Source organism: Macaca thibetana, chromosome 14 (assembly GCF_024542745.1).
Source record: "Macaca thibetana thibetana isolate TM-01 chromosome 14, ASM2454274v1, whole genome shotgun sequence".
In the NCBI taxonomy this organism is placed as follows: domain Eukaryota; kingdom Metazoa; phylum Chordata; class Mammalia; order Primates; family Cercopithecidae; genus Macaca; species Macaca thibetana.
In genome coordinates, this window is record NC_065591.1 from 110,927,245 (window position 1) to 110,949,802 (window position 22,558).

Genomic DNA, 22,558 nt, shown 5'->3' on the forward strand with positions numbered 1-22,558 from the left:
GTTGCATGGGCGAGTTCTTGCCCAAATGATGCCTGCCTCTGTCTTCAGGACTCACTGAGGCCTGGGTGTGCCTGCAGGGGTGGGGTGTGTTAATGGTTCTGGAGGACAGTGAGAAGCAGAAAAGACCCTGGAGCCCCATCCCTAGGATGGGGGTGGTGGGGACCTCACTGGGTTTATTTGCCTTTCCCCTTTGCTTCTCCTCTTCTTTCCACCCAGCCACGCTTCCCGGGGCTGAACTGTCAGCCACCAGGAATACAAATGGGTTTGGTGACTGGGGGTTTGAATCAGGCAAGTGTCCAGAAGTTCTCGAGGGCTGGGGGCAGGACAACCCAAGAAGCAGCACACTGACTTGCCCTCTTCTCTCCTGGGCCTGCGGCTTGGGGACTGAAGGAAATGACTGGCATCAACCTGCCAGCTGCCTGGGGCACCCTAGTGCCACACGTAGACTTAAGTGACCCAAACTAAACTAGGCTCCAATTTATGAGTGGTTGGGTGCTCACCTGGAGATGAATGACTTTTTTTTTTTTCTTATGGAGGTTTGTGATGGGAGTGGAAAGCATGAAGGAGTTCAAGCTGCTGGAATTCTAGTTAGATTTAGAGGGCATTCTGGGTGCCACCTTCTCCCTGGAGTGATGCCAAGAGATGGCTTTTGACATATCAAAGGGCATGAAATCCCATCATTAAAGAATCTTTCTTAAGATTCTTATTGTACTCTCTCTATTTTTCTTTTTTATTTAAAGACAGGGTCTCACTCTGTCACCTAGGCTGCAGTGCAGTGGTACAAACATAGCTCATTGCAGCCTTGAACTCCTGGGCTCAAGGGATCCTCCTCCCTCAGTCTCCTGGGTAGCTGGGACCATAGGTGTATGCCACTATGCCCAGATAATTTTAAATTTTTTTTTTTTGAGACAGAGTTTCACTCTCGTTGCCCAGGCTGGAGTGCAACGGCGCGATCTCGGCTCACCACAGCCTCCACTTCCCAGGTTCAAGCGATTCTCCTACCTCAGCCTCCCGAGTAGCTGGGGTTACAGGCATGCACCACCACGTCCAGCTAATTTTGTATTTTTAGTAGAGATGGGGTTTCTCCACCTTGGTCAGGCTGGTCTCGAACTCCTAACCTCAGGCCTAATTTAAAAAATTTTTAAAATGTAGAGATGGGATCTCATCATGTTGCCCAGGCTGGTCTCCACCTCCCGGGCTGAAACATTCCTCTCAGCTCAGCCTCCAAAAGTGTTAGGATTATAGGCATGAGCCACCATGCCCGGCCCTCTTTCTCTTTTTAAAACGTAAATACTAGGGCATGGCATGGTAGCTCACACCTGTAATTCCAGGACTTTGGGAGGCCCCATCACTACAACTCTCTATAAAAACAAACAAACAATTAGCTGGGCAAGGTGGCAGTGCTTGTAGTCCTAGTTACTTGGGAGGCTGAGGTGAGAGGATCACTTGAGCCCAGGAGTTTGAGATTACAGTGAGCTGTGATTGTGCCACTGCACCCTAGCCTAGGTGACAGAGTGACACCCTCTTAAAAACAAAACAAAACAAAAAAACAGTAAATACTTCTGAAAGGGTTAAACACTTATAGATTCACACATTTACAAGTTCCTGTGGGAGCCAATGAAGGCCATCGGCCTTCCAGAGCCAGCAAAGGCCATGCGGGCACAGAGAACATTTGTAGAGTGGCTCACATATTTGCTAAGAGAGCTCTTTTGATTCCCACAGCAACCCCACGAGATTGCTAGGATGAGCACTATCATCTCCTTTTATAGAAAAGGAGTCCAGGCACGGTAGCTCATGCCTGTATCCCAGCACTTTGGGAGGCCGAGACAGGCAGATCACCTGAGGTCAGAGTTTGAGATCGGCCTGACCAACATGGAGAAACCCCGTCTCTACTAAAAATACAAAAATTAGCCAGGCATGGTGGTGCATGCCTGTAATCCCAGCTACTCAGGAGGCTGAGGCAGGAGAATCTCTTGAACCTGGGAGGCGGAGGTTGCAGTGAGCCGAGATCGCACCATTGCACTCCAGCCTGGGCAACGAGAGTGAAACTCTGCCTCAAAATAAATAAGTAAATAAAAATAAGAATACAAAATAGAAAAGGAAACCTAGGCTTGAAGAAATAACTTGAGCAAGCTCTTGAGATACTGTATTCTTTTGTTTTTTTGGAAATGGAGTCTCTCTCTCTCTGCCACCCAGGCTGGAGTACAGTGGCACCATCTCAGCTCACTGCAACCTTCGCCTCTGGGGCTCAAGCAATTCTCCTGCCTCAGCCTCCCAAGTAGCTGGGATTAGAGGCGTGCACCACCACACCTGGTTGATTTTTTTGTATTTTTAGTAGAGATGGGGTTTCACCATGTAACCCTGATGGTCTCGAACTCCTGAGCTCAGGCGATCCACCCACATTGGCCTCCCAAAGTGCTGGGATTACAGGCATGAGCCACCACGCCCGGCCGACATCATCTTCTTTAACACAATCACCTTCTCTGTCCAGACCTATGCAAAGTGCTGAAGACCAGAGTTGACCAAGACAGTTGTCCATGCAATAATTCTTTTTTTTTTTTTTTTGAGACAGGGTCTCGTTCTGTCACCCATGCTAGAGTACAAGGTGCAGTCACGGCTTACTGTAGCCTCAACCTCCTGGGCTCAAGAGATCCTCTCATCTCAGCCTCTAGAGTAGCTGGGACTGCAGGTGCATGCCACCATGCCTGGCTAATTTTTTTTTTTAATTATTTTTTGTGGAGTCAGGGTTTTATTATGTTGCCCAAGCAGGTCTCAAAACTCCTGGGCTCAAGCGATCCTTCTGCCTCAGCCTCCTAAAGTGCTGGGATTGCAGGTGTGAGCGACCACACTCCGGCCTCATGCTATAATTTTTTTTTTTTTTTTTTAGACAGAGTCTCACTCTAGCCAAGGCTGGAGTGTGCAGTGGCATGATCTTGGCTCACTGCAACCTCTGCCTTCTGCATTCCAGTGATTCTCCTGCCTTAGTCTCCTGAGTAGCTGGGACTACAGGTGCCTGCCACCACGCCTGGCTAATTTTTTTGTATTTTTAGTAGAGATGGGGTTTCACCATGTTGGTCAGGCTGGTCTCGAAGGTCAGGATCACTGACCTCAGGTGATCCACCCACCTCGGCCTCCCAGAGTGCTGGGATTCTAGGCGTGAGCCACTGTGCCCCATCCTGAGGTCACACAACAGAGGACATGCCCACGGCATGACTCACAGTACTTCTGTCTGCAAGAGGTCAAAGTATATGTTATTAATAAAACCTACATGGCTGTCGTATCCATGGGGAAGGTGACAGGGAAGGAAAACAGATTGCTCTGAGCTGTGTCCAGGAACTGCCGCCAGGTGACTGCCTTGCATGGCTAGGTAAGTGGAATTAAGCTAGAGGAGTTTATCAGGCCCAAACTGTCACCCCTGAGACTACATTCATGGGGTTCCTATACTTCCCCTCCCACATTCCATTCTACTCTCCTTGAAGAACCTCTTTTTAAAACGCAAATGTGTTGTTCACCCTGCTGCTGGCATGCCCTGCCCTTCCTTTCTCTGATTTATTTATTTATTGAGACAGGGTCTCTCTTTATTGCCCAGGTTGGAGTGCCGTGGCACAATCTCAGTTCACTGTGACCTCTGCCTCCCAGGTTCAAGCAATTCTCCTGCTTCAGTCTCCCCAGTAGCTGTGAGTATAGGCGTGTGCCACCATGCCCAGATAATTTTTTGTGCTTTTATTTTTATTTTTGAGACAGAGTTTCACTTTATCTCCCAAGCTAGAGTGCAGTGGCATAATCTTGGCTCACTGCAACCTCTGCCTCCCAAGTTCAAGCAATTCTTGTGCCTCAGCCTCCTGAGTAGCTGCTACTACAGGCCCACGCCACCACTCCTGGTTGATTTTTTTTTTTTTTTTTGGATATGGAGTCTTGCTTGTCTCCCAGGCTAGAGTGCAGTAGTGTGATCTCGGCTCACAGCAACCTCCGCCTCCTGGATTCAAGCAATTCTCCTGCCTCAGCCTCCTGCGTAGCTGGGACTGCAGGCATGCATCACCCAGCCTGGCTAATTTTTGTATTTTTAGTAGAGATGAGGTTTCACCATGTTGCCCAGGCTGGTCGTGAACTTCTGGGCTCAGGCAATCCGCCTGCCTTGGCCTCCCAAAGTGCTAGGATTACAGGTAAAAGCCACCATGCCTGGCCAATTTTTTGTATTTTTAGTAGAGACGGGGTTTCACCATGTTGGCCATGGTGACCAATTTGAGCTGGTCTGAAGCTCCTGGCCTCAGGAGATCTGCCCTCACCCCCAGCCTTCCAAAGTGCTGAGATTACAGGCATGAGCCACTGCGCGTGGCCCTCTGATTTATTTTTTCAGATCCAGTACAAATGTTACCTCCTCTGCACTCCTTTTTCCAGACTCTCCTAATGCTTTGCCTCTGCCACTGACGGACATCATTTGTTTGTCTGTTTTTTATATTTTTCTTTTCTTTTTTCTTTTCTTTTTCTTTTTCTTTTTGAGATGGAGTCTCACTCTGTTGCCCAGGCTGGAGTGCAGTGGCACAATCTCTGCTCACTGCAAGCTCCGCCTCCCAGGTTCAGGCCATTCTCCTGCCTCAGCCTCCCGAGTAGCTGGGACTACAGGCACCCGCCACCACGCCCGGCTAATTTTTTGTATTTTTGGTAGAGACGGGGTTTCATCGTGTTAGCAAGGATGGTCTTGATCTCCTGACCTCGTGACCCGTCCGCGTCGGCCTCCCAAAGTGCTGGGATTACAGGTGTGAGCCACCGTGCCCATCCTTATTTTCTATTTTCATTTTAAGTAGAGACAGGGTCTCACTGTATTGCCCAGGCTGGTCTTGAACTCCTGGTCTCAAATGATCCTCCTGCCTTGGCCTTGAAGTACATCATTTGTAAATGTGGTAGTTGGTTCCATTAAAACGAGGTGCATGCCTTGTTTTGGTTGGCAGCCCAGGGCCTAGTGCTGAACCTGGCTCAAGCGGTTGAGGTGCTCAGTACTACGCAATACCACACTACAATGAATGAACAAATGTCTAAATGAAACATCCACATTGTTTTCAGTAAGTCCTCTTCCCAGCCCTGCCCTGGAGAGCCTGTCTGTTGGTGCCCTAGTGCACAGCTCTGTTGTGTGAATATTGTCCACTCATGCTTGCATACAAAGGCGTGCCCTGGCTGTGGGTGGTGGGTGGCTCCCCTTTCTGGGCTACGTGAGCCCAGGGTGTGGAAGTGTGTGGAAGTGCAGGGATAAGGGTGGGAGCTTCGGGAACTGGGAAGCCCCAGGGCTAGGCCATGAATGGGTGTCAGACCCAAAGAGCAGGTTGGGGTGCAAGCTCTCCTTCAGCCCCCATTCTTCCTCCTTTCTTAACCAAGGTTACCAGAGGCCACACACTTATAGGTCTGGGGTCTGAAGAGGACCAGATTCCTAAGGGAGAACCCAAGGAAGCCTTAGGCTCAGGTCTCTGCCTGAAGGTAGGCTGGGGAAGTAGAGAGGGCAGAGGGAAGAATCCCGCGGACACCTGCGCCTCAGGGAGGCCCAGGGGTAAGGTAGGAAGACTCAGGCCCGGGATTTTGTTCTGGCTCATCCACTTCCTAACTGAATCAACCTGCACAAGTCATTTCACCCTTCTGAGCATCAGTTTCTTCATCTGTAAAATGGGCCTAACAAGCAGCCCAGCCTGGGAGGTGCTTAGTGAGGTCACTGGGTGTCACTGGCGCTTGGGAACCTGCAGAGGGCAGTACTAGCGTCAATGCCCGCGGGGATGGAGGCAGGGAGGGGCGGGGGCGGGGGCGGGGGCGATGGCGGGATGGGTGGCCCCGGAGTGCCAGCCCTGCGCCTGCTCCGGAGCACTGGGCCCCTCTCGCTGACCCCCTCAGACCCCGCAGATCCAAGTGCCTGGGCTCGTCCTCTTTCACTCCCGCTGCCAGGGCCAGGTGCCAGGGCCGCGCAGGCGGGCGGAGGCGGGCAGGAAGCGCCTTGCGGAGGAGCCGGGGACTCTGGGAGTCAGCGGGAGACGCCGGTGTCCGCTCAGCCGACCCCTCCGGGCCGCGGCCGACGTCTCCCGGAACTGTGCAGCCGCGGGTAAAGGCCTGGCGGGCTTGATCGCCACTGCGCCCCTGGCTGGGAGGCCGTGATGAGCGTGGGGCAGGGCGGGCCGGGGGAGGAGGCTGTGCAAGGGCGGCGGGGAGATCCCGGCCGGGAACGAGAGCTGGGCGCTGAATGGCGGGCGTTCTGGCAAGTCTCCCCCTGGTTCCCCGAGGCAACCTGAAAGTAGGAGAGCTGTTTGGGACCCAGTTTGGTGGAGGAGCTCTGGACCTGTGGGAACACCGCCCCTGTAGGTTTCCTGCAGTACCCCCTCCTTTTCTCACTGCCCTGGAGATCTGGGTGATCACCGGAGAACTGCCCTTGGCCCTGCGAGTCCCGTCTTGACTCAGTGGCCCTAGATCCGAGGTTAACCCGGAACCTAGGCTTTGTCAGGCTTCCGGAGCCCTCTCTTAACCCTTCCCCAGCCCCTGTGACGGGCCAGCAGCCAGCCAGCTCCTCCGCTGGTGGCCTAATGCAGCCAGTTCTCCCTAAGCGTGCCCTGCCCAAGAAGCCCCGATCTCAGTGGAGGAGACCAGGTGCTAAATAGGGACACATTCCATTTAAGTGAGTTCAGAGGCCTCAGAAAAGACTTTCCAGGGACGGAGACTTTTGAGTAGGATCTTAAAAGATTGATTGGGGTCCGAGTGGTGGCTGGAGCCTGCAGTCCCTGCACTTTGGGAGGCCAAGGCGGGCGGATCACTTTAGCCCCGGAGTTCGAGACCACCCTGGGCAACAATGGTGAAAACCCGGTCTCTACAAAAACAAAAAACAAAAATTAGCCAGGTGTGGTGGCACACCACTGTAGTCCTAGCTACTCAGGAGGCTGAAGCAGGAGGATTGCTTGAGCCCAGGAGGTAGAGGTTGCTGTGAGCTGAGATCGCACCACTCCACTCCAGCCTGGGCAACAGAGCGAGAGACCCTGTCTCAGAAAAAAAAAAAAAAAGATTGGTTGGGACTCTAACAGAGGAGAAAGGTCATTCCAAACTGAGAAGAGTGTATGAACAAATTTAGGACAGCAAGTGCAAGAATCCGGTGAGCCTGGGGAATAAGGTACGGGCTGGGACAAACTCAGAAAAATAGCTTGTGAGAGCTCAGTGTTTGGACTCGTAACCTCGGACTTTCAGGAGGTGCTTGGTGCCTGGGGTGAGGGATTAGAATGGGATGAGACTGAAGGCAGAAAGGCTGGTGAGGAGATCATGTCGTGTCCAATAAATGCTGGTCAGGGCAGCAACTGGCTGGCAAAGCAGTGGGGAGGAATTGCTGGTACTCTTCACACTGCCTGAAGGAGCAGGGGAAGAAAGATTTGAAGACAGAGGTCAGGTTTCTAGTGTAAGGCGTGGGTGGGAAGATTTGCAGCAAGGTAAATGACAAGAGGAGGGGAATGATGAGTTCAGTTTTACATGGGAGAAGTTTGAAGCAGTGGCAGGTTGTCCATCTGGAGATGTCAAGTGAGAAGTTCATTCATTTATTTGTTATTTATGTCAGCTTCAAAAGCTGCTTACATAAAAGTCACAGAGAACATAAAATGATAACACCATTAAAACTCAGCTAAAAGGACCTGATATCTGGGGAAGAAAGGCAGAGTGGGATGGATAATTATTACTGGAAAATCTAGGCACAGGAAAGCCACTGAAAATGAACACAGGACTCCTATCTGAGCTTGCTGGCAACTAAGAAGGAAAAAGGACATCTAAATAAAGCAGTTTCCCAGGGTAGAACTCAGGGAAAGGTGTTCGTGAAGCTTCAGGGGAGAGGCAAGACGTGGTAGGAAGGCTGGCTGTGATGGCTCATGCTCGTAATCCCAGCACTTTGCAAAGCCAAGGCAGGTAGATTACCTGCCTTGGTCAGAAGTTCGAGACCAGCTTGACCAACATGGTAAACCCCATCTCTACTAAAACTACAAAAATTACCCCATTGTGGTGGTAGGCACCTGTAATCCCAGCTACTTGGGAGGCTGAGGCAGTAGAATGGGATCCCTCAAGTTGGAGAGTTTGGGAGAGGGATGAGAGCTGAAAGCCAGGCCAGGGCTTCAGCAGGGCCAACATTTGAGGAAGGGCTGATCCTCTCTTGGGAGGAAGGTCCCTCCTTGGCTGGAATGGGGTTAGGGGTACAGGGGAGGAGTGGTGGCAGTGATCCATTCATACCATTCTTCTTGCAGGATAGAAGTCAGTCCTAGGCCCCCCAGGCTCTGGCCTTCTCTCCCAGAATGAGGTGGGGCCACCATTTGCCCAGGGCCTCTTGGGGCTCTGGTTTTGGAAGAGCACTCCAGCCACCAGGTGAGTAGGAAGCAGGGGTTTCTGTTTTTATCTCTTTCTTGCTTTCCAGGGTCCACATGATGCCTCCAAGACAGCAGGGATCCAGATACCAGGTGCACTAGTCTCAGCTCTGTGATTCTCTAGCTGTTGACTTTCAGCATGTCACCTCACCTTCCTCAGCTGCCTTTTTCCCATCCTAAAATAAGGGAGTTGGACTTGGCCAGGTGCAGTGGCTCATTCCTGTAATTCTAGTACTTTGGGAGGCCAAGGCGGTCGGATCACGAGGTCAGGAGTTCAAGACCAGCCTGGCAACATGGTGAAACCCTGTCTCTATTAAAACTACAAAAAAAAATTAGCCGGGCATGGTGGTGCACACCTGTAATCCCAGCTATTTGGGAGGCTGAGGCAGGAGAATCATTTGAACCTGGGAGGCAGAAGTTGCAGTGAGCTGAGATTGCACCATTGCACTCCAGCCTGGACAATACAGTAAGACTCTGTCTCAAAAAAAAAAAAGGAGTTGGACTAGATCGTCTTCAAGAGTCTCTTGTAGCTACATAAGTCTAGGAACTTGTCTGACTTTACTTTACATACAACAGAGATTTACTGAGTGCCTGCTGTACTGCAGACCTGGTGTTAAGTTCTAAGTAGGAAATTGTGAACAAAAACAGACGTAAGGGGGACAAAAAAATTTTAAAACACCCAAATGTGATCCCTCTCATGGAGGAGAGAGGAATGAATGTTAATCAAATAACCACACAATGAAATATAAAGTTGCAAAATAACTGCTGCAAAAGGGCAGTACATGCTGCTATGAGAGCAAATACTGGGGGGTTTGATGTAGACATGGGTTCTGTGTATGGGATGGGATCTGCAGATGCTATTTCTTCCTTCTCTCTGTAGATGAACGTATCCCCTTCCTGATCCACTGGAGTTGGCCCCTTCAAGGGGAGCGTCCCCTTGGGCCCCCTAGGTGAGGCCTGGGTGTCATACCTTAGGACTAATCTGGGCACAACAGAGCAGACTGGGAAGGGTCAAGACTTGGGGCTAGCTTGATCTCTTGGGGACCTTGGGGAGGGGTTTGGTCCTCTGGGGGAGGGAGGATACAGTGGCAGCTCCAAGGCCTGAGAGGAAGTTGGCTTAGATCATCTGTGGTAGAAGGCATAGTAGTCAGTGGAGGGAGGACCCTGTGGGAAGTGGGTGGAGCCTGGCATGACCAGCTTGAGTTCCAGGCAGGCAGTCAGCAGTCGGGGCTGGAGGGCTAGGGTTAAGGCCTCAGCACCTGGGAAGGGTGTGAGAGTCAGACAAGCCTCTAAACTTGGGGGTCCAGTGTGGGGCCTGCATCTCAGGAAACCGGAAATCTAGCAGTGCAGACGGGCTTGGATCCAGAGCTTGCAAAGGGGCTGACCCAAGATCCAAGTCCCAGCTCATCCCCTCTCCTTGTTCCCAGGGCCTTTATACGCCACCATGGAAACTTGGCAGACAGTGCTTCCTGGTTCGGGAGGCATGGACGGCTGTTCCCCAGCGCCTCTGCAACCGGTAAAGGGACTGGCTGGGACCCTGGTCGGGGGGTGTGGTGGGGAGATGGGGCTGGAAGGAGAAGTAGGGTGAGGAAGGCATAGAGGATCCACTGCCATCTTCCATCGGTGGTCCCTCCTCTCTCTGCCTCCTTCCCATCCGTCTATGTATCCCTTCCTGCAATACTCTTGCAATGCACACTTATATGTACAAAGCACTAGGAGAGCCACACCATCCTATCCTCAACCAAGTTGGGTCAAGCGGGTTAAGACGGCACATAGGTCACTGTGAAACCAGTTGGTCCAGGCTCAGCATTACATGTCTAGTGGCTCCCCACTTTCTGACATAGGGATTCCAGACTTTCTGGACAGTCTATATTTTCTCAGGGAGTCTTGTGTGCCCACCATTGTGGGCCCCAGCATCAGCATCTATGCCTTGATGTCCCAGCCTGACCTCACCACCGCCCTGATTGGCCCTAAGCTACATCTCCAGGCCCCTTTCTCTGACCCATTTCCCTTGTCTTCCCACTCAGAAGCCATACAGCGGTACCGCCGGAACCTGGCTGAGTGGTTCAGCAGGCTGCCCAGGGAGGAGCGCCAGTTTGGCCCGACTTTTGCCCTAGACACAGTCCACGTTGATCCTGTGATCCGCGAGAGCACCCCCGATGAGCTACTTCGCCCACCCGCAGAGCTGGCCCTGGAGCATCAGCCACCCCAGGCTGGGCTCCCCCCACTGGCCCTGTCTCAGCTCTTTAACCCGGATGCCTCTGGGCGCCGGGTGCAGACAGTGGTGCTGTATGGGACAGTGGGCACAGGCAAGAGCACGCTGGTGCGCAAGATGGTTCTGGACTGGTGTTACGGGCAGCTGCCGGCCTTCGAGCTGCTCATCCCCTTCTCCTGCGAGGACCTGTCATCCCTGGGCCCTGCCCCAGTCTCCTTGTGCCAACTTGTGGCCCAGCGCTACATGCCCCTGAAGAAGGTTCTGCCCCTGATGGCTGCCGCTGGGTCCCACCTCCTCTTTGTGCTCCATGGCTTAGAGCGTCTCAACCTCGACTTCCGACTGGCAGGCACAGGACTTTGCAGTGACCCGGAGCAACCAGAGGAACCAGCTGCTATCATCGTCAACTTGCTGCGCAAATACATGCTGCCTGAGGTGAGTGGCCCTTCACCCCAGGCTATCACTGCTGCCCCTTGACTTGCCCCGTAGGTCCTGGGTTACTTTAACTCCTGGGCCCTTCACTTCCCAGCAGTGTGACCCAGAGCAAGTCAGTAACTTCCTCAGGCTTCTGTTCCTTTCTTCTTGAGTTGCTCTGATCAAATGGGATACTGCACATAACATTAGCACAGCGGCCTGGATCACAGCAGGAGTTCAGTAATTGCTAGTTATAACGGTTTTTTTTTTTTTTTTTTTTTTTTTTTTTTTGAGGCGGAGTCTCGCTCTGTCGCCCAGGCTGGAGTGCAGTGGCGCGATCTCGGCTCACTGCAAGCTCCGCCTCCCGGGTTCCCGCCATTCTCCTGCCTCAGCCTCCCGAGTAGCTCGGACTACAGGCGCCGCCACCACGCCCGGCTAATTTTTTTGTATTTTTTTTTTAGTGGAGACGGGGTTTCATTGTGTTAGCCAGGATGGTCTCGATCTCCTGACCTCGTGATCCGCCCGTCTCGGCCTCCCAAAGTGCTGGGATTACAGGCTTGAGCCACCGCGCCCGGCCTATAACTGTTATCCTCATCAATGTCTTCCTCCTTGGACACTCAGTCTTCAGGGGTCCCCTGGGAATAGAGGCAGTCAACAGGACACTAAGGTCTTTCTTAACTTTCAACCATGATCTTCCCAGGCCAGCATTCTAGTGACCACTCGGCCCTCTGCCATTGGCCGTATCCCCAGCAAGTACGTGGGCCGCTATGGTGAGATCTGTGGTTTCTCTGATACCAACCTGCAGAAGCTCTACTTCCAGCTCCGCCTCAACCAGCCGGACTGCGGGTGCGGTTCAGGTGTCTCCGCTGCACCAGCTCAGCGTGACAACCTGGTGCAGATGCTCTCCCGGAACCTGGAGGGGCACCACCAGATCGCCGCTGCCTGTTTCCTGCCGTCCTATTGCTGGCTCGTCTGTGCCACCTTGCACTTCCTGCATGCCCCCACGCCTGCTGGGCAGACCCTTACAAGTATCTACACCAGCTTCCTGCGCCTCAACTTCAGCGGGGAAACCCTGGACAGCACTGACGCCTCCAATTTGTCCCTGATGGCCTATGCAGCCCGAACCATGGGCAAGTTGGCCTATGAGGGGGTGTCCTCCCGCAAGACCTACTTCTCTGAAGAGGATGTCTGTGGCTGCCTGGAGGCTGGCATCAAGACGGAGGAGGAGTTTCAGCTGCTGCACATCTTCCGCCGGGATGCCCTGAGGTTTTTCCTGGCCCCATGTGTGGAGCCGGGGCGTGCGGGAACCTTCGTGTTCACCGTGCCTGCCATGCAGGAATACCTGGCCGCCCTCTACATTGTGCTGGGTTTGCGCAAGACGACCCTGCAAAAGGTGGGCAAGGAAGTGGCTGAGCTCGTGGGCCGTGTGGGGGAGGACGTCAGCCTGGTACTGGGCATCATGGCCAAGCTGCTGCCTCTGCGGGCTCTGCCTCTGCTCTTCAACCTGATCAAGGTAACATCCCTGACACCCCCACCTGCTTCTTCCCTCCCCAGCACCCCAAGCTGCCCATGCTCCCACAGGGTTCCCTGTTCACCCCTTGCTCCTCTCCCAGCAGGAAACTGCTGCTTCCTGCACAGGTATGAATCTTCTTCCTGGATCTGGTTTCAGCTCTGGGCATTTTGGCTTTTGGTGGGATTGCTTAGAGAGAAGCCACAAGGCTGGGGAAGGCTTGGTGGCTGGGGAGGGGAATCTGGGGACATGGGGACTTTAATAACAATCCTACATGGATTCCTAAAAATGGTTTCTTTTTTGTGTCTTTCCTCCTAGGAGGCAGGCCTGTCCTCTGCTTTGCAGGTCCAGAAACTCAATTGTGTCTGTTCCTCCAGAGGTGATTAGGCTCTGAGAGTGATGACTCATCCTAACTAAATCACCAGGGACAGGTTTATAAAGCAGATGCCATTTTATTCATTTATACTAGGAAGATGAATGGCATTGGTAATTGGCTTAGGGGAGTCATCCTGAGGGCAGGTCCACTCCAGAAACCAAATTACAGACTTGAGGACTGTGCTGTGAGCGGCGCAGCTGAGCGAAGTCTTTGAGGGCTGGAAGGAGCCACTGTGTGTGTGATGTGTGCCAGGCGCTTTATCAGTGTTCATCCTTTTGTTTTTCACATCACTCCTGGAAAGGAAATACTATTTTTTTTTTTTTTTTTGAGAAGGAGTTTCACTCTTGTTGCCCAGGCTGGAGTGCAATGGCGCGATGTCATCTCACTGCAACCTCCGCCTCCCAGGTTCAAGCGATTCTCCTGTCTCAGCCTCCTGAGTAGCTGGGATTACAGATATGCGCCACCACACCCGCCTAACTTTTTTATTTTTAGTAGAGACAGGGTTTCATCATGTTGGTCGGGCTGGTCTTGAACTCCTGACCTCAGGTGATCTACCTGCCTTGGCCTTCCAAAGTGCTGGGATTACAGGTGTGAGCCACCGTGCCCGGCCTGGAAATACTATTATGATCCCTTTTACAGAGGGATAAACTGAGGCTCGAGAGGTAAAGTAACTTGTCTAAGATCACTCAAATAGTAAGTTTAAAAAGCTGGGATAGAAGCTCAGGGCTTTGTGATTCTGAATCCTGTGCTCTTTTTGCCAAACTATACTGGTGCATTATGGATATTTCTGTCAAGCTGTGGGACCTTGCTAGATAACCTTTGTTTTCTCTAGGTTGTTTCTGCAACCGATTTTGAGGAGGCAGAGTGCTGATTAGTGCTGGCAGAATTTCAACACTTTTAAAAAAAATTTAAATGTATTTTTATTTTTTGAGACAGAGTCTTACTCTGTTGCCCAGGCTAGAGTGCAGTGGTGCAATCATAGCTCACTGCAGCTTCAACCTCCTGGGCTCAAGCAATCCTCCCACCTCAACTTCACTGAGTAGCTGGCACCTCAGGCATATGCCACCATCCCTGGCTAATTTTTAAAAATTTTAATTTTGTAGCCGGGTGCAGTGGCTCACGCCTATAATCCTAGCACTTTGGGAGGTGAGGCAGGTGGATCACCTGAGATCAGGAGTTTGAGACCAACCTGGTCAACATGGTTAGCCAAGTGTGGTGCCGGGTGCCTGTAATCCCAGCCACTTGGGAGGCTGAGGCGGAAGAATTGCTTGAACCTGGGAGGCGGAGGTTGCAGTGAGCCAAGATTGTGCCACTGCACTCCAGCCTGAGCGACAGAGCGAGGCTCCCTCTCAAAAATAAAAAAAAATAATAAAATTAAATTAAATTAAAAAATAAAAATTGTTTAATTTTGTAGAGATGGGGTCTCATTAGTGATCTTCTCACTTTGGCCTCCCAAAGTGCTGGGCTACAGGTGTGAACCAGTGTTCCCAGCCACCTTTTTCTTTTTATAGGCACCAAAGCATAAGGACTAAGCACAGGAATTTGGTAACTCAGCTATTTGAGTTCAAATCCAGGCTCTGCTAGTTAATTAGCTGTGAGATCTTAGACAGGTTACTTAACTCTGTGCCTCAGATTCCTCATCTGTGAAATGGAGATAATACTAGAACTCATATCACTGGCCTAACATGAAGATTAAAGGAACTCATCCTCAGGGTCTGGCACATGGTAAGTGCTATTTAATTGCTTTTTTTTTTTTGCTTTTTTTTTTTGAGATGGAGTCTCACTCTGTCGCCCAGGCTGGAGTACAGTGGCACCATCTCTGCTCACTGCAACCTCTGCCTCCTTGGTTTAAGTGATTCTTCCGGCTCAGCCTCCCGAGTAGCCGGGACTACAGGCACCTGCCACCATGCCTGGCTAATTTTTGTATTTTTAGTAGAGACAGGGTTTCACCATGTTGGCCAGACTGGTCTTGAACTCCTGACCTCAGGTGATCCACCCACCTCAGCCTCCCAAAGTGCGGGATTACAGGAGTGAGCCACCACGCCCGGCCTAGGCTGTTTGTTTGTCACACATAGAAACAAACTTAGTTTGAGACCAGCCTGGACAACATGGCGAAACCCCATTTCTACTAAAAATACAAAAATTAGCTGGGTGTGGTGGCACGTGTCTGTAATCCCAGCTACTTGGGAGGCTGAGGCAGGAGAATCTCTTGAGCCCAGGAAGTGGAGGTTGCAGTGAGCCGAGATCGCGCCACTGTACTCCAGTCTAGGTAACACAGCGATACTCTGTCTCAAAAAAAAAAAGAAAGAAAAGAAACAGGCTCGTGCAGCCCACTCCTTCTCACACCATCACCTCTGATAGGAGGTCACAGCTGCTGCTGAGGCCACCCCGCCTTGAGGATGTGCCTGCTGGACCTGAGTTGCAACGAGAGGCTGCAGTCTCCCGAGGGGATTCAGAAAGCCCCCAGTTATTGAAAACCCACAAGAATTGTCAGCCCCACACCCCCAAGCCCTCTTGGAGGGAGGGCTGCCCTGGCAGAGCACTGAGCCCATCTGTTTATTCACAATCCTGTGGATTCAGCTTCACAGGGTGACATATTCTGTCACAGGTTAGTGTTGGAGAAGGGGTACTATCACCTCTATGAAAGGAACCTCACATGTAAACATGAAACATAGCCAGGTGCAGTGGTGCACACCTGTAGTCACAGCTCTCAGGAGGCCAAGGCAGGAGAATCACTTGAGCCCAAGAGTTAAAGACTGCAGTGAGCTAGGATCACACCACTGCACTCCAGCCTGGGTGACATAGCAAGACCCTGTCTCTAAACAAATAAAAAATCAAAAAGTGAAAAAAAACCCAGACGTTAAAGGTGGTGCCACAAAACAATGTCATGGTTTGTTGCCAGAGGAATGACCCTTCTTCCCTTTCACTACCATTGCAGGGATGGGGGAAGATATCACAAACCCCCAACATTTATTTCTTTGTCAGATATTTGAGTACCTGCTGTGTGCCAGGCAGTGTGTTAGAATCTGAGGAAACTACAGGCTTCTGCCCTTTCTGATCTAGTCGGAGCTCCTCTCCCAGAAGGAAACTGCTGCTTCCTGCAGTTTCAGCACAAAAATATCGATGTAACCATATAAGGAAAAATTACGGCAAATGCCTGGAAAGGAGCCCCAGATGCCATGAAAGTGTGTAGTGGGGGAACTGGTTTGAGGGGTCAGGAGAGTCTCTTTGTGGAAGGGCATGTCATCTGACCCTTGTAGCATTAGCCAAGGGAAGAAGTTGGGGGGAAATGCCCCAGGAAGGCGCAGCACCCTGGAGGATTTTTTTATTTTTCTCTGAGACAGGGTCTTGCTCTGTTGCCCAGGCTGGAGTTCAGTGGTGTGATCTCAGCTCACTGCATCCCCGACCTCCAGTGCTGAAGGGACTACAGGCACATGCCACCATGCCTGGCTAATTTTTTTTTTTATTAAAAAATTTTTTGCCGGGTGCAGTGGCTCACGCCTATAATCCCAGCACTTTGGGAGGCCGAGGTGGGTAGATCACGAGGTCAGGAGGTCAAGACCATCCTGGCTAACACGGTGAAACCCCGTCTCCACTAAAAATACAAAAACTTAGCTGGGCATGGTGGCGGGTGCCTGTAGTCCCAGCTGCTCAGGAGGCTGAGTTAGGAGAATGGCGTGAACCCAGGAGGCAGAGCTTGCAGTGAGCAGAGATTGCGCCACTGCACTCCAGCCTGGGCGACAGAGCGAAACTCTGTCTCAAAAAAAAAAATTTTTTGGCCGGGCGCGGTGGCTCAAGCCTGTAATCCCAGCACTTTGGGAGGCCGAGGCGGGCGGATCACAAGGTCAGGAGATCGAGACCACAGTGAAACCCCGTCTCTACTAAAAATACAAAAAAAAATTAGCCGGGCGCGGTGGCGGGCGCCTGTAGTCCTAGCTACTCAGGAGGCTGAGGCAGGAGAATGGCGTGAGCCCAGGAGGCGGAGCTTGCAGTGAGCCGAGATCACGCCACTGCACTCCAGCCTGGGCAACAGCGTGAGACTCCGTCTCAAAAAAAAAAAAAAAAAAAAAAAAAAAAAAAATTTTTTTTTCGATAGAGATAGTGTCTGGCTACATTGGCCAGGCTGGTCTAGAACTCCCGGGCTCAAGTGATCCTCCTGCCTCGACCTCCCTAAGTGCTGGGATTACAGGCATGAGCCACTGCACTGGGCCTATGGAGGCTTTGAAGGAGGAAAGACCTTGGCACTGTGTTTTTTTTTTGTTTGGTTTTTTTTTCGTTGTTTTTTTTGTTTTTTTTGTTTTTTTTGTTGAGACGGAGTCTCACTCTGTCACCCAGGCTGGAGTGCAGTGGCGCGATCTCGGCTCACTGCAAGCTCCGCCTCCCGGGTTTACGCCATTCTCCTGCCTCAGCCTCCCGAGTAGCTGGGACTACAGGCGCCGCCACCACGCCCGGCTAGTTTTTTGTATTTTTTATTAGAGATGGGATTTCACCGTGTTAGCCAGGATGGTCTTGATCTCCTGACCTCATGATCCGCCCGTCTCGGCCTCCCAAAGTGCTGGGATTACAGGCTTGAGCCACCGCGCCCGGCCTGACCTTGGCACTGTTAAGATGAAAAAAGCCAAAAAGGCAGGAGCATAGTGAGTGGGGCCAAGAGGCTTGTGATGAAGGCATTGTAGTTGGCAGGGCCCAGATCACACAAGACCTTAAAGCAGTAGGAGCTGCATCAATCGTAGCTGCTGAGACAACAATGATGTTGAAGATGGTGATGTATTTGTGACACCTAGCCTGGTCCCAAACTAAGTATGTAATACATGCTAATTCCTTCTCACCACCTCCTGGGTTTGAAAATGTATCAGGGTGTTTGGGAAAGAGAAAGAAGTTCCTAATGTCTGCAGCACATGAGACAGGTGTTGAGATATGACCCTGGGAAAGTCAAATTAGGGCCAAATTATTAAAAGTTTTGGGCCGGGTGCAGTGGCTTATGCCTATAATCCTAGCACTTTGGGGGCCTAGGCTAGGGAGCCCAGGAGTTCAAGACCAGCTTAGGTGACACAGCAAGACCCCATCTCTAGTTTTAAAAATCATTTCATATTCCAGGCTAAATGTTTGGAGTTTGCCACATAGGCAGTGGAAGGTGTCGCAGCAGGGGAGTAGCATGATCAGACAAATTATGCTAAGTTCACGGGGAGACCACAGGGCTGGAGCGGTCACAGGGGTGTACCTTAAGCTGAGCCTTGAAGGCTGAACAGGCATGTGGAAGGCCACAGTGACCCTCCCCTGCTTCTTTTTCAGGTGGTTCCACGAGTGTTTGGGCGCATGGTGGGTAAAAGCCGGGAGGCGGTGGCCCAGGCCATGGTGCTGGAGATGTTCCGAGAGGAGGACTATTACAATGATGATGTTCTGGACCAGATGGGCGCCAGTATCCTAGGCGTGGAGGGCCCCCGGCGCCACCCAGATGAGCCTCCTGAGGATGAAGTCTTCGAGCTCTTCCCCATATTCATGGGGGGGCTTCTCTCTGCCCACAACCGAGCTGTGCTAGCTCAGCTTGGCTGCCCCATCAAGAACCTGGATGCCCTGGAGAATGCCCAGGCTATCAAGAAGAAGCTGGGAAAGCTGGGCCGGCAGGTGCTACCCCCGTCGGAGCTCCTTGACCACCTCTTCTTCCACTACGAGTTCCAGAACCAGCGCTTCTCCGCCGAGGTGCTCAGCTCCCTTCGTCAGCTCAACTTGGCAGGTGTGCGTATGACACCCGTCAAGTGCACAGTGGTGGCATCTGTGCTGGGCAGCGGAAGGCATGCCCTGGATGAGGTGAATTTGGCCTCCTGCCAGCTAGACCCTGCTGGGCTGCGCACACTCATGCCTGTCTTCCTGCGTGCCCGGAAACTGGGGTAAGGACCTATCCTCATGCACAGGCATGAAGAGGGTTGGAGGTAAAGCAGTGGGAAGAGAAAGTGCCAGGGAAACCAGAGGTACTGATGAATGACCAGATGAAGAAATCTAGTTTGGGCGGAGGAGACAGGAGCAGCAGAAGGGAGGAGCCAGCCCTGGTGGCTCCTGCTTGTAATCCCACTGCTTTGGGAAGACAAGGCAGAAGCATCACTTGAGCCTAGTAGTTTGAGACCATCCTGGGCAACATAGCAAGACCCTGTCTCTACAAAAGAATTTAAAAATTAGTCAGGTGTGGTGGCATGTGGCTATCATCCCAGCTACTCAGGAGGCTGAGATGGGAGGATTGCTTGAGCCCAGGTGTCTGAGGCTGCAGTGAGTTGTGATCATGCCATTGTGCTCCAACCTGGGTGACAGAGTGAGACCCTGTCTCTCAAAAAAGGGGAGGCAGGTATGGATTCCCAGAGGCAGGCTGATGAAAAAAGGTCATGGTAGATGGACAGACTGCTTGCTGAATTCCCTCCCTGGTCTCTCACCTCCCCTCTGGCCACCTTCTGCTCCAGCTTGCAACTCAACAGCCTGGGCCCTGAGGCCTGCAAGGACCTCCGAGACCTGCTGCTACATGACCAGTGCCAAATTACCACACTGCGGTGAGTGCCCTGGGAGTGGGGCATCCTGGTGGCCAGCTAAGGTCAAGGGTGAGTTCCCTGCCTCCTGGCATACTTGGCACAGGCCCGTCCAAGGGATAGTAAATGGAGGTGGGTCTAGGCCCTGACTGGTCCCCTCCACTTCCCCTAGGTCTACTGCAAGCAGCGGGGCAGCAGGGAAAGATGCCACCTGTAATGGGTGCTAAGAAACCTCTCACGCGGCTAAAAACAGCCTGGGGGAGGCAGGGAGAGAGGGTGGAATAATACCTAGGCCAGTTGCCTGGTAACAGTGCCACTGATCCCCTTCCAGGATTTTTCCTGCAGCTTCCTGAGGATGACCCTAATGCTGGGCACTCAGTAGACACCCCTGAAGTGTTGACTGATACATGGGGAACCCGAGCACCTGGGTTCCGAGTTTCTGGTTGGTGTAAGGGGAGGCAAATGAGGAGAGAAAAAGGAAGAACAGGGAGAAGGATACAGGAGTCAGAGGGAAGGGAGAAGCAGAGGCTGTGGAGGGGGTGAAAAGGGCAGAAGAAGGGAAACAGAAATGGTGAGGAGGAAGGGAATAGTTAAGAAGGGGGTCGGGGGAAGAGGGAAGGAAAGGCCAGCTCCCCTACTCTCCCTCCTCTGCCAGGCACCACACCCCCTATTGCTCTACCCTTTCTCCTGGGCCTGCATTTCTATGTCCAGGCTCCTCTTGCCCCAAGCAGGGCCCTCTTTGGCCCACGTCCTGACACCCAGCACAGCGCTGCCCCATCAAGGCTGCCAGCACCACCAGCAACCTTGCCTCCCCCTCCTCTCAATGGGCCCTCATAACCTTGGGTTGCACGTGGCCGTAGGCTGTCCAACAACCCGCTGATGGCGGCAGGTGTTGCCCTGCTGATGGAGGGGCTGGCAGGAAACACCTCAGTGACACACCTGTCCCTGCTGCACACCGGCCTTGGGGACGAAGGTCTGGAGCTGCTGGCTGCCCAGCTGGATCGCAACCGGCAGCTGCAGGAGCTGAACGTGGCTTACAATGGTGCTGGTGACACAGCGGCCCTGGCCCTGGCCAGAGCTGCCCGGGAGCACCCTTCCCTGGAACTGCTGCAGTGAGTCCTGTCCCTGGTCCCATTGCCCCCAGCCCTTCAGACTACTTCCATCTCTCGACTGTGCTCTTCCAATCCTAGGGAGTGCTTCTGGGCCTGGGCCTGTCACCTGTCCTCTATTCCTGGTTTCTGACTGATCCTTGTCAACCTAGCTCTGAGTCAACCCACCCGCTCTGTGACTGGCCCTTAAACTGCCCCAGTTCCCTACCACCATTTCTCCTAAAGGCCTACTGTCCCTGGTCCCACTGAATTCTAGTATCAGGATCGGGTGCGGTGGCTCATGACTGTAATCCCAGCACTTTGGGAGGCCGAGGCAGGCGCATCGCCTGAGGTCAGGAGTTCAAGACCACCCTGGTCAACATGGTGAAACCCTGTCTCTACTAAACATACAAAAATTATCTGGGCATGTTGGTGCACACCTGTAATCCCAGCTGCTTGGGAGGCTGAGGCAGGAGAATCGCTTGAACCCGGGAGGTGGAGGTTGCGGTAAGCCGAGATCATGCCACTGCACTCCAGCCTGGGTGACAGAGCGAGACTCTGTCTCAAAAAAAAAAAAAAAAAAAGATTTTTTTTTTTTTTTTTTTTTTTTTTTTTTTTTTTTTTTTTTTTTTTTTTTTTTTTTTTTTTGAGACGGAGTCTCACGCTGTTGCCCAGGCTGGAGTGCAGTGGCGCGATCTCGGCTCACTGCAAGCTCCGCCTCCCGGGTTCCCGCCATTCTCCAGCCTCAGCCTCCTGAGTAGCTGGGACTACAGGCGCCCGCCACCGCGCCCGGCTAATTTTTTGTATTTTTAGTAGAGACGGGGTTTCACTGTGGTCTCGATCTCCTGACCTTGTGATCCGCCCGCCTCGGCCTCCCAAAGTGCTGGGATTACAGGCTTGAGCCACCGCGCCCGGCCAAAAAAGAATTTTAATATTAGTCCCTGCTTCCCACTGGCCAGCACCCTCCATCTCTGGCTCATTGCAGATACTTACCTGATCGCACTCTGCAGCCAGGAGATGAGATGTGAGGCCCCCTGCTTTCCATCTGTCTACCCTTGGGCCCTCCTTCTCAGAGCTCTACTGAATGGCATCGACTTTCTCTCTCCTGCCAGCCTCTACTTCAATGAGCTGAGCTCAGAGGGCCGCCAGGTCTTGCGAGACTTGGGGGGTGCTGCTGAAGGTGGTGCCCGGGTGGTGGTGTCACTGACAGAGGGGACGGCGGTGTCGGAATACTGGTCAGTGATCCTCAGTGAAGTCCAGCGGAACCTCAACAGCTGGGACCGGGCCCGGGTCCAGCGACACCTTGAGCTCCTCCTGCGGGATCTGGAAGATAGCCGGGGTGCTACCCTTAATCCTTGGCGCAAGGCCCAGCTGCTGCGAGTGGAGGGCGAGGTGAGGGGCCTCCTAGAGCAGCTGGGAGGCTCTGGAAGCTGAGACACTGGCGGCAGGCACCTAACTATGTGACCACTGGCCCTAAACCTCTTCCCTCTGTGGCCTCCTGGCTTGCACTGCTCCCCCTAGAAAGATTCCTTCAGGTCTGGGGGCAAAGGAATGGGCACAGCTGTGCCAGTTGCCCTCCTAGGGCATGTTCGATCAGGACCGAGTCTGGAATCTCCAAGTTAAAGATGGTGAATCAATGCTTCGGGCTTGGAGATGGAACATGCCTCCTCTCCATTCATCAAGAAGGACCAAAGCATGTGGCATTTGGATGGCCAGAGTGCCCTGAAGCACCACCACCAACCTTGCCTCCCCCTCCTCTCAAGGAGCCTCTGATTGTGCCACCAAGGGGCTCACATCTTATGTCTGCCATGCCAGGGGTGTTGCCATCCAGATGTGTTGGAAACTTCCCCTCATGACTTATGCTCACCTGTGGACACTGAGGGTGCCCTCGCATTGGTGCTTTCTCCTCATCCTCATGCCCCCTTTGCCACAGTGGTACGATGGCTTGGTGGCCCCGCGAGGCAGATGCACCTGACTTGCTGCTATTAAAAAGCTGTGTGCCTTCCACCGATTGTGACCTCTTCTTTATTGCCTGGTGCTTCCAGGACGGGCACTCTTCTTGGTCTTTCTGGTTAAACTACCAACCATG

General features: G+C 52.5%; 1 protein-coding gene across 3 annotated transcripts; it reads left to right on the forward strand.

Annotated features, from left to right (window-relative positions):
- Positions 1-5,636: 5,636 nt before the first annotated feature.
- On the forward strand, positions 5,637-22,478 carry NLRX1 (NLR family member X1). 3 transcript variants are annotated; one of them, XM_050759368.1, is made up of 10 exons: positions 5,637-6,079; positions 8,241-8,358; positions 9,238-9,307; positions 9,785-9,873; positions 10,385-11,004; positions 11,684-12,496; positions 18,162-18,757; positions 19,319-19,405; positions 20,242-20,493; positions 21,582-22,478. In XM_050759368.1, the coding sequence occupies exons 2-10, from the start codon at positions 8,289-8,291 to the stop codon at positions 21,901-21,903; spliced, it is 2,919 nt and encodes a 972-aa protein (XP_050615325.1). In that variant the 5' UTR covers positions 5,637-6,079; positions 8,241-8,288; the 3' UTR covers positions 21,904-22,478. The 3 variants fall into 3 exon arrangements, with proteins under 3 accessions (XP_050615325.1, XP_050615326.1, XP_050615327.1); XM_050759369.1 differs by having other exon boundaries at positions 5,749-6,332; XM_050759370.1 differs by lacking the exon at positions 8,241-8,358 and adding an exon at positions 8,408-8,561 and having other exon boundaries at positions 5,777-6,079.
- Positions 22,479-22,558: the final 80 nt, after the last annotated feature.

Coding starts and splice junctions, on each gene's coding strand:
- NLRX1 (XM_050759368.1), top strand. CDS start 8,289: ATGAGGTGGGGCCACCATTTGCCCAGGGCCTCTTGGGGCTCTGGTTTT. Junction 9,874..10,384: donor CCCCAGCGCCTCTGCAACCG/GTAAAGGGACTG, acceptor CTTCCCACTCAG/AAGCCATACAGCGGTACCGC. Junction 18,758..19,318: donor CTGCGTGCCCGGAAACTGGG/GTAAGGACCTAT, acceptor CTTCTGCTCCAG/CTTGCAACTCAACAGCCTGG.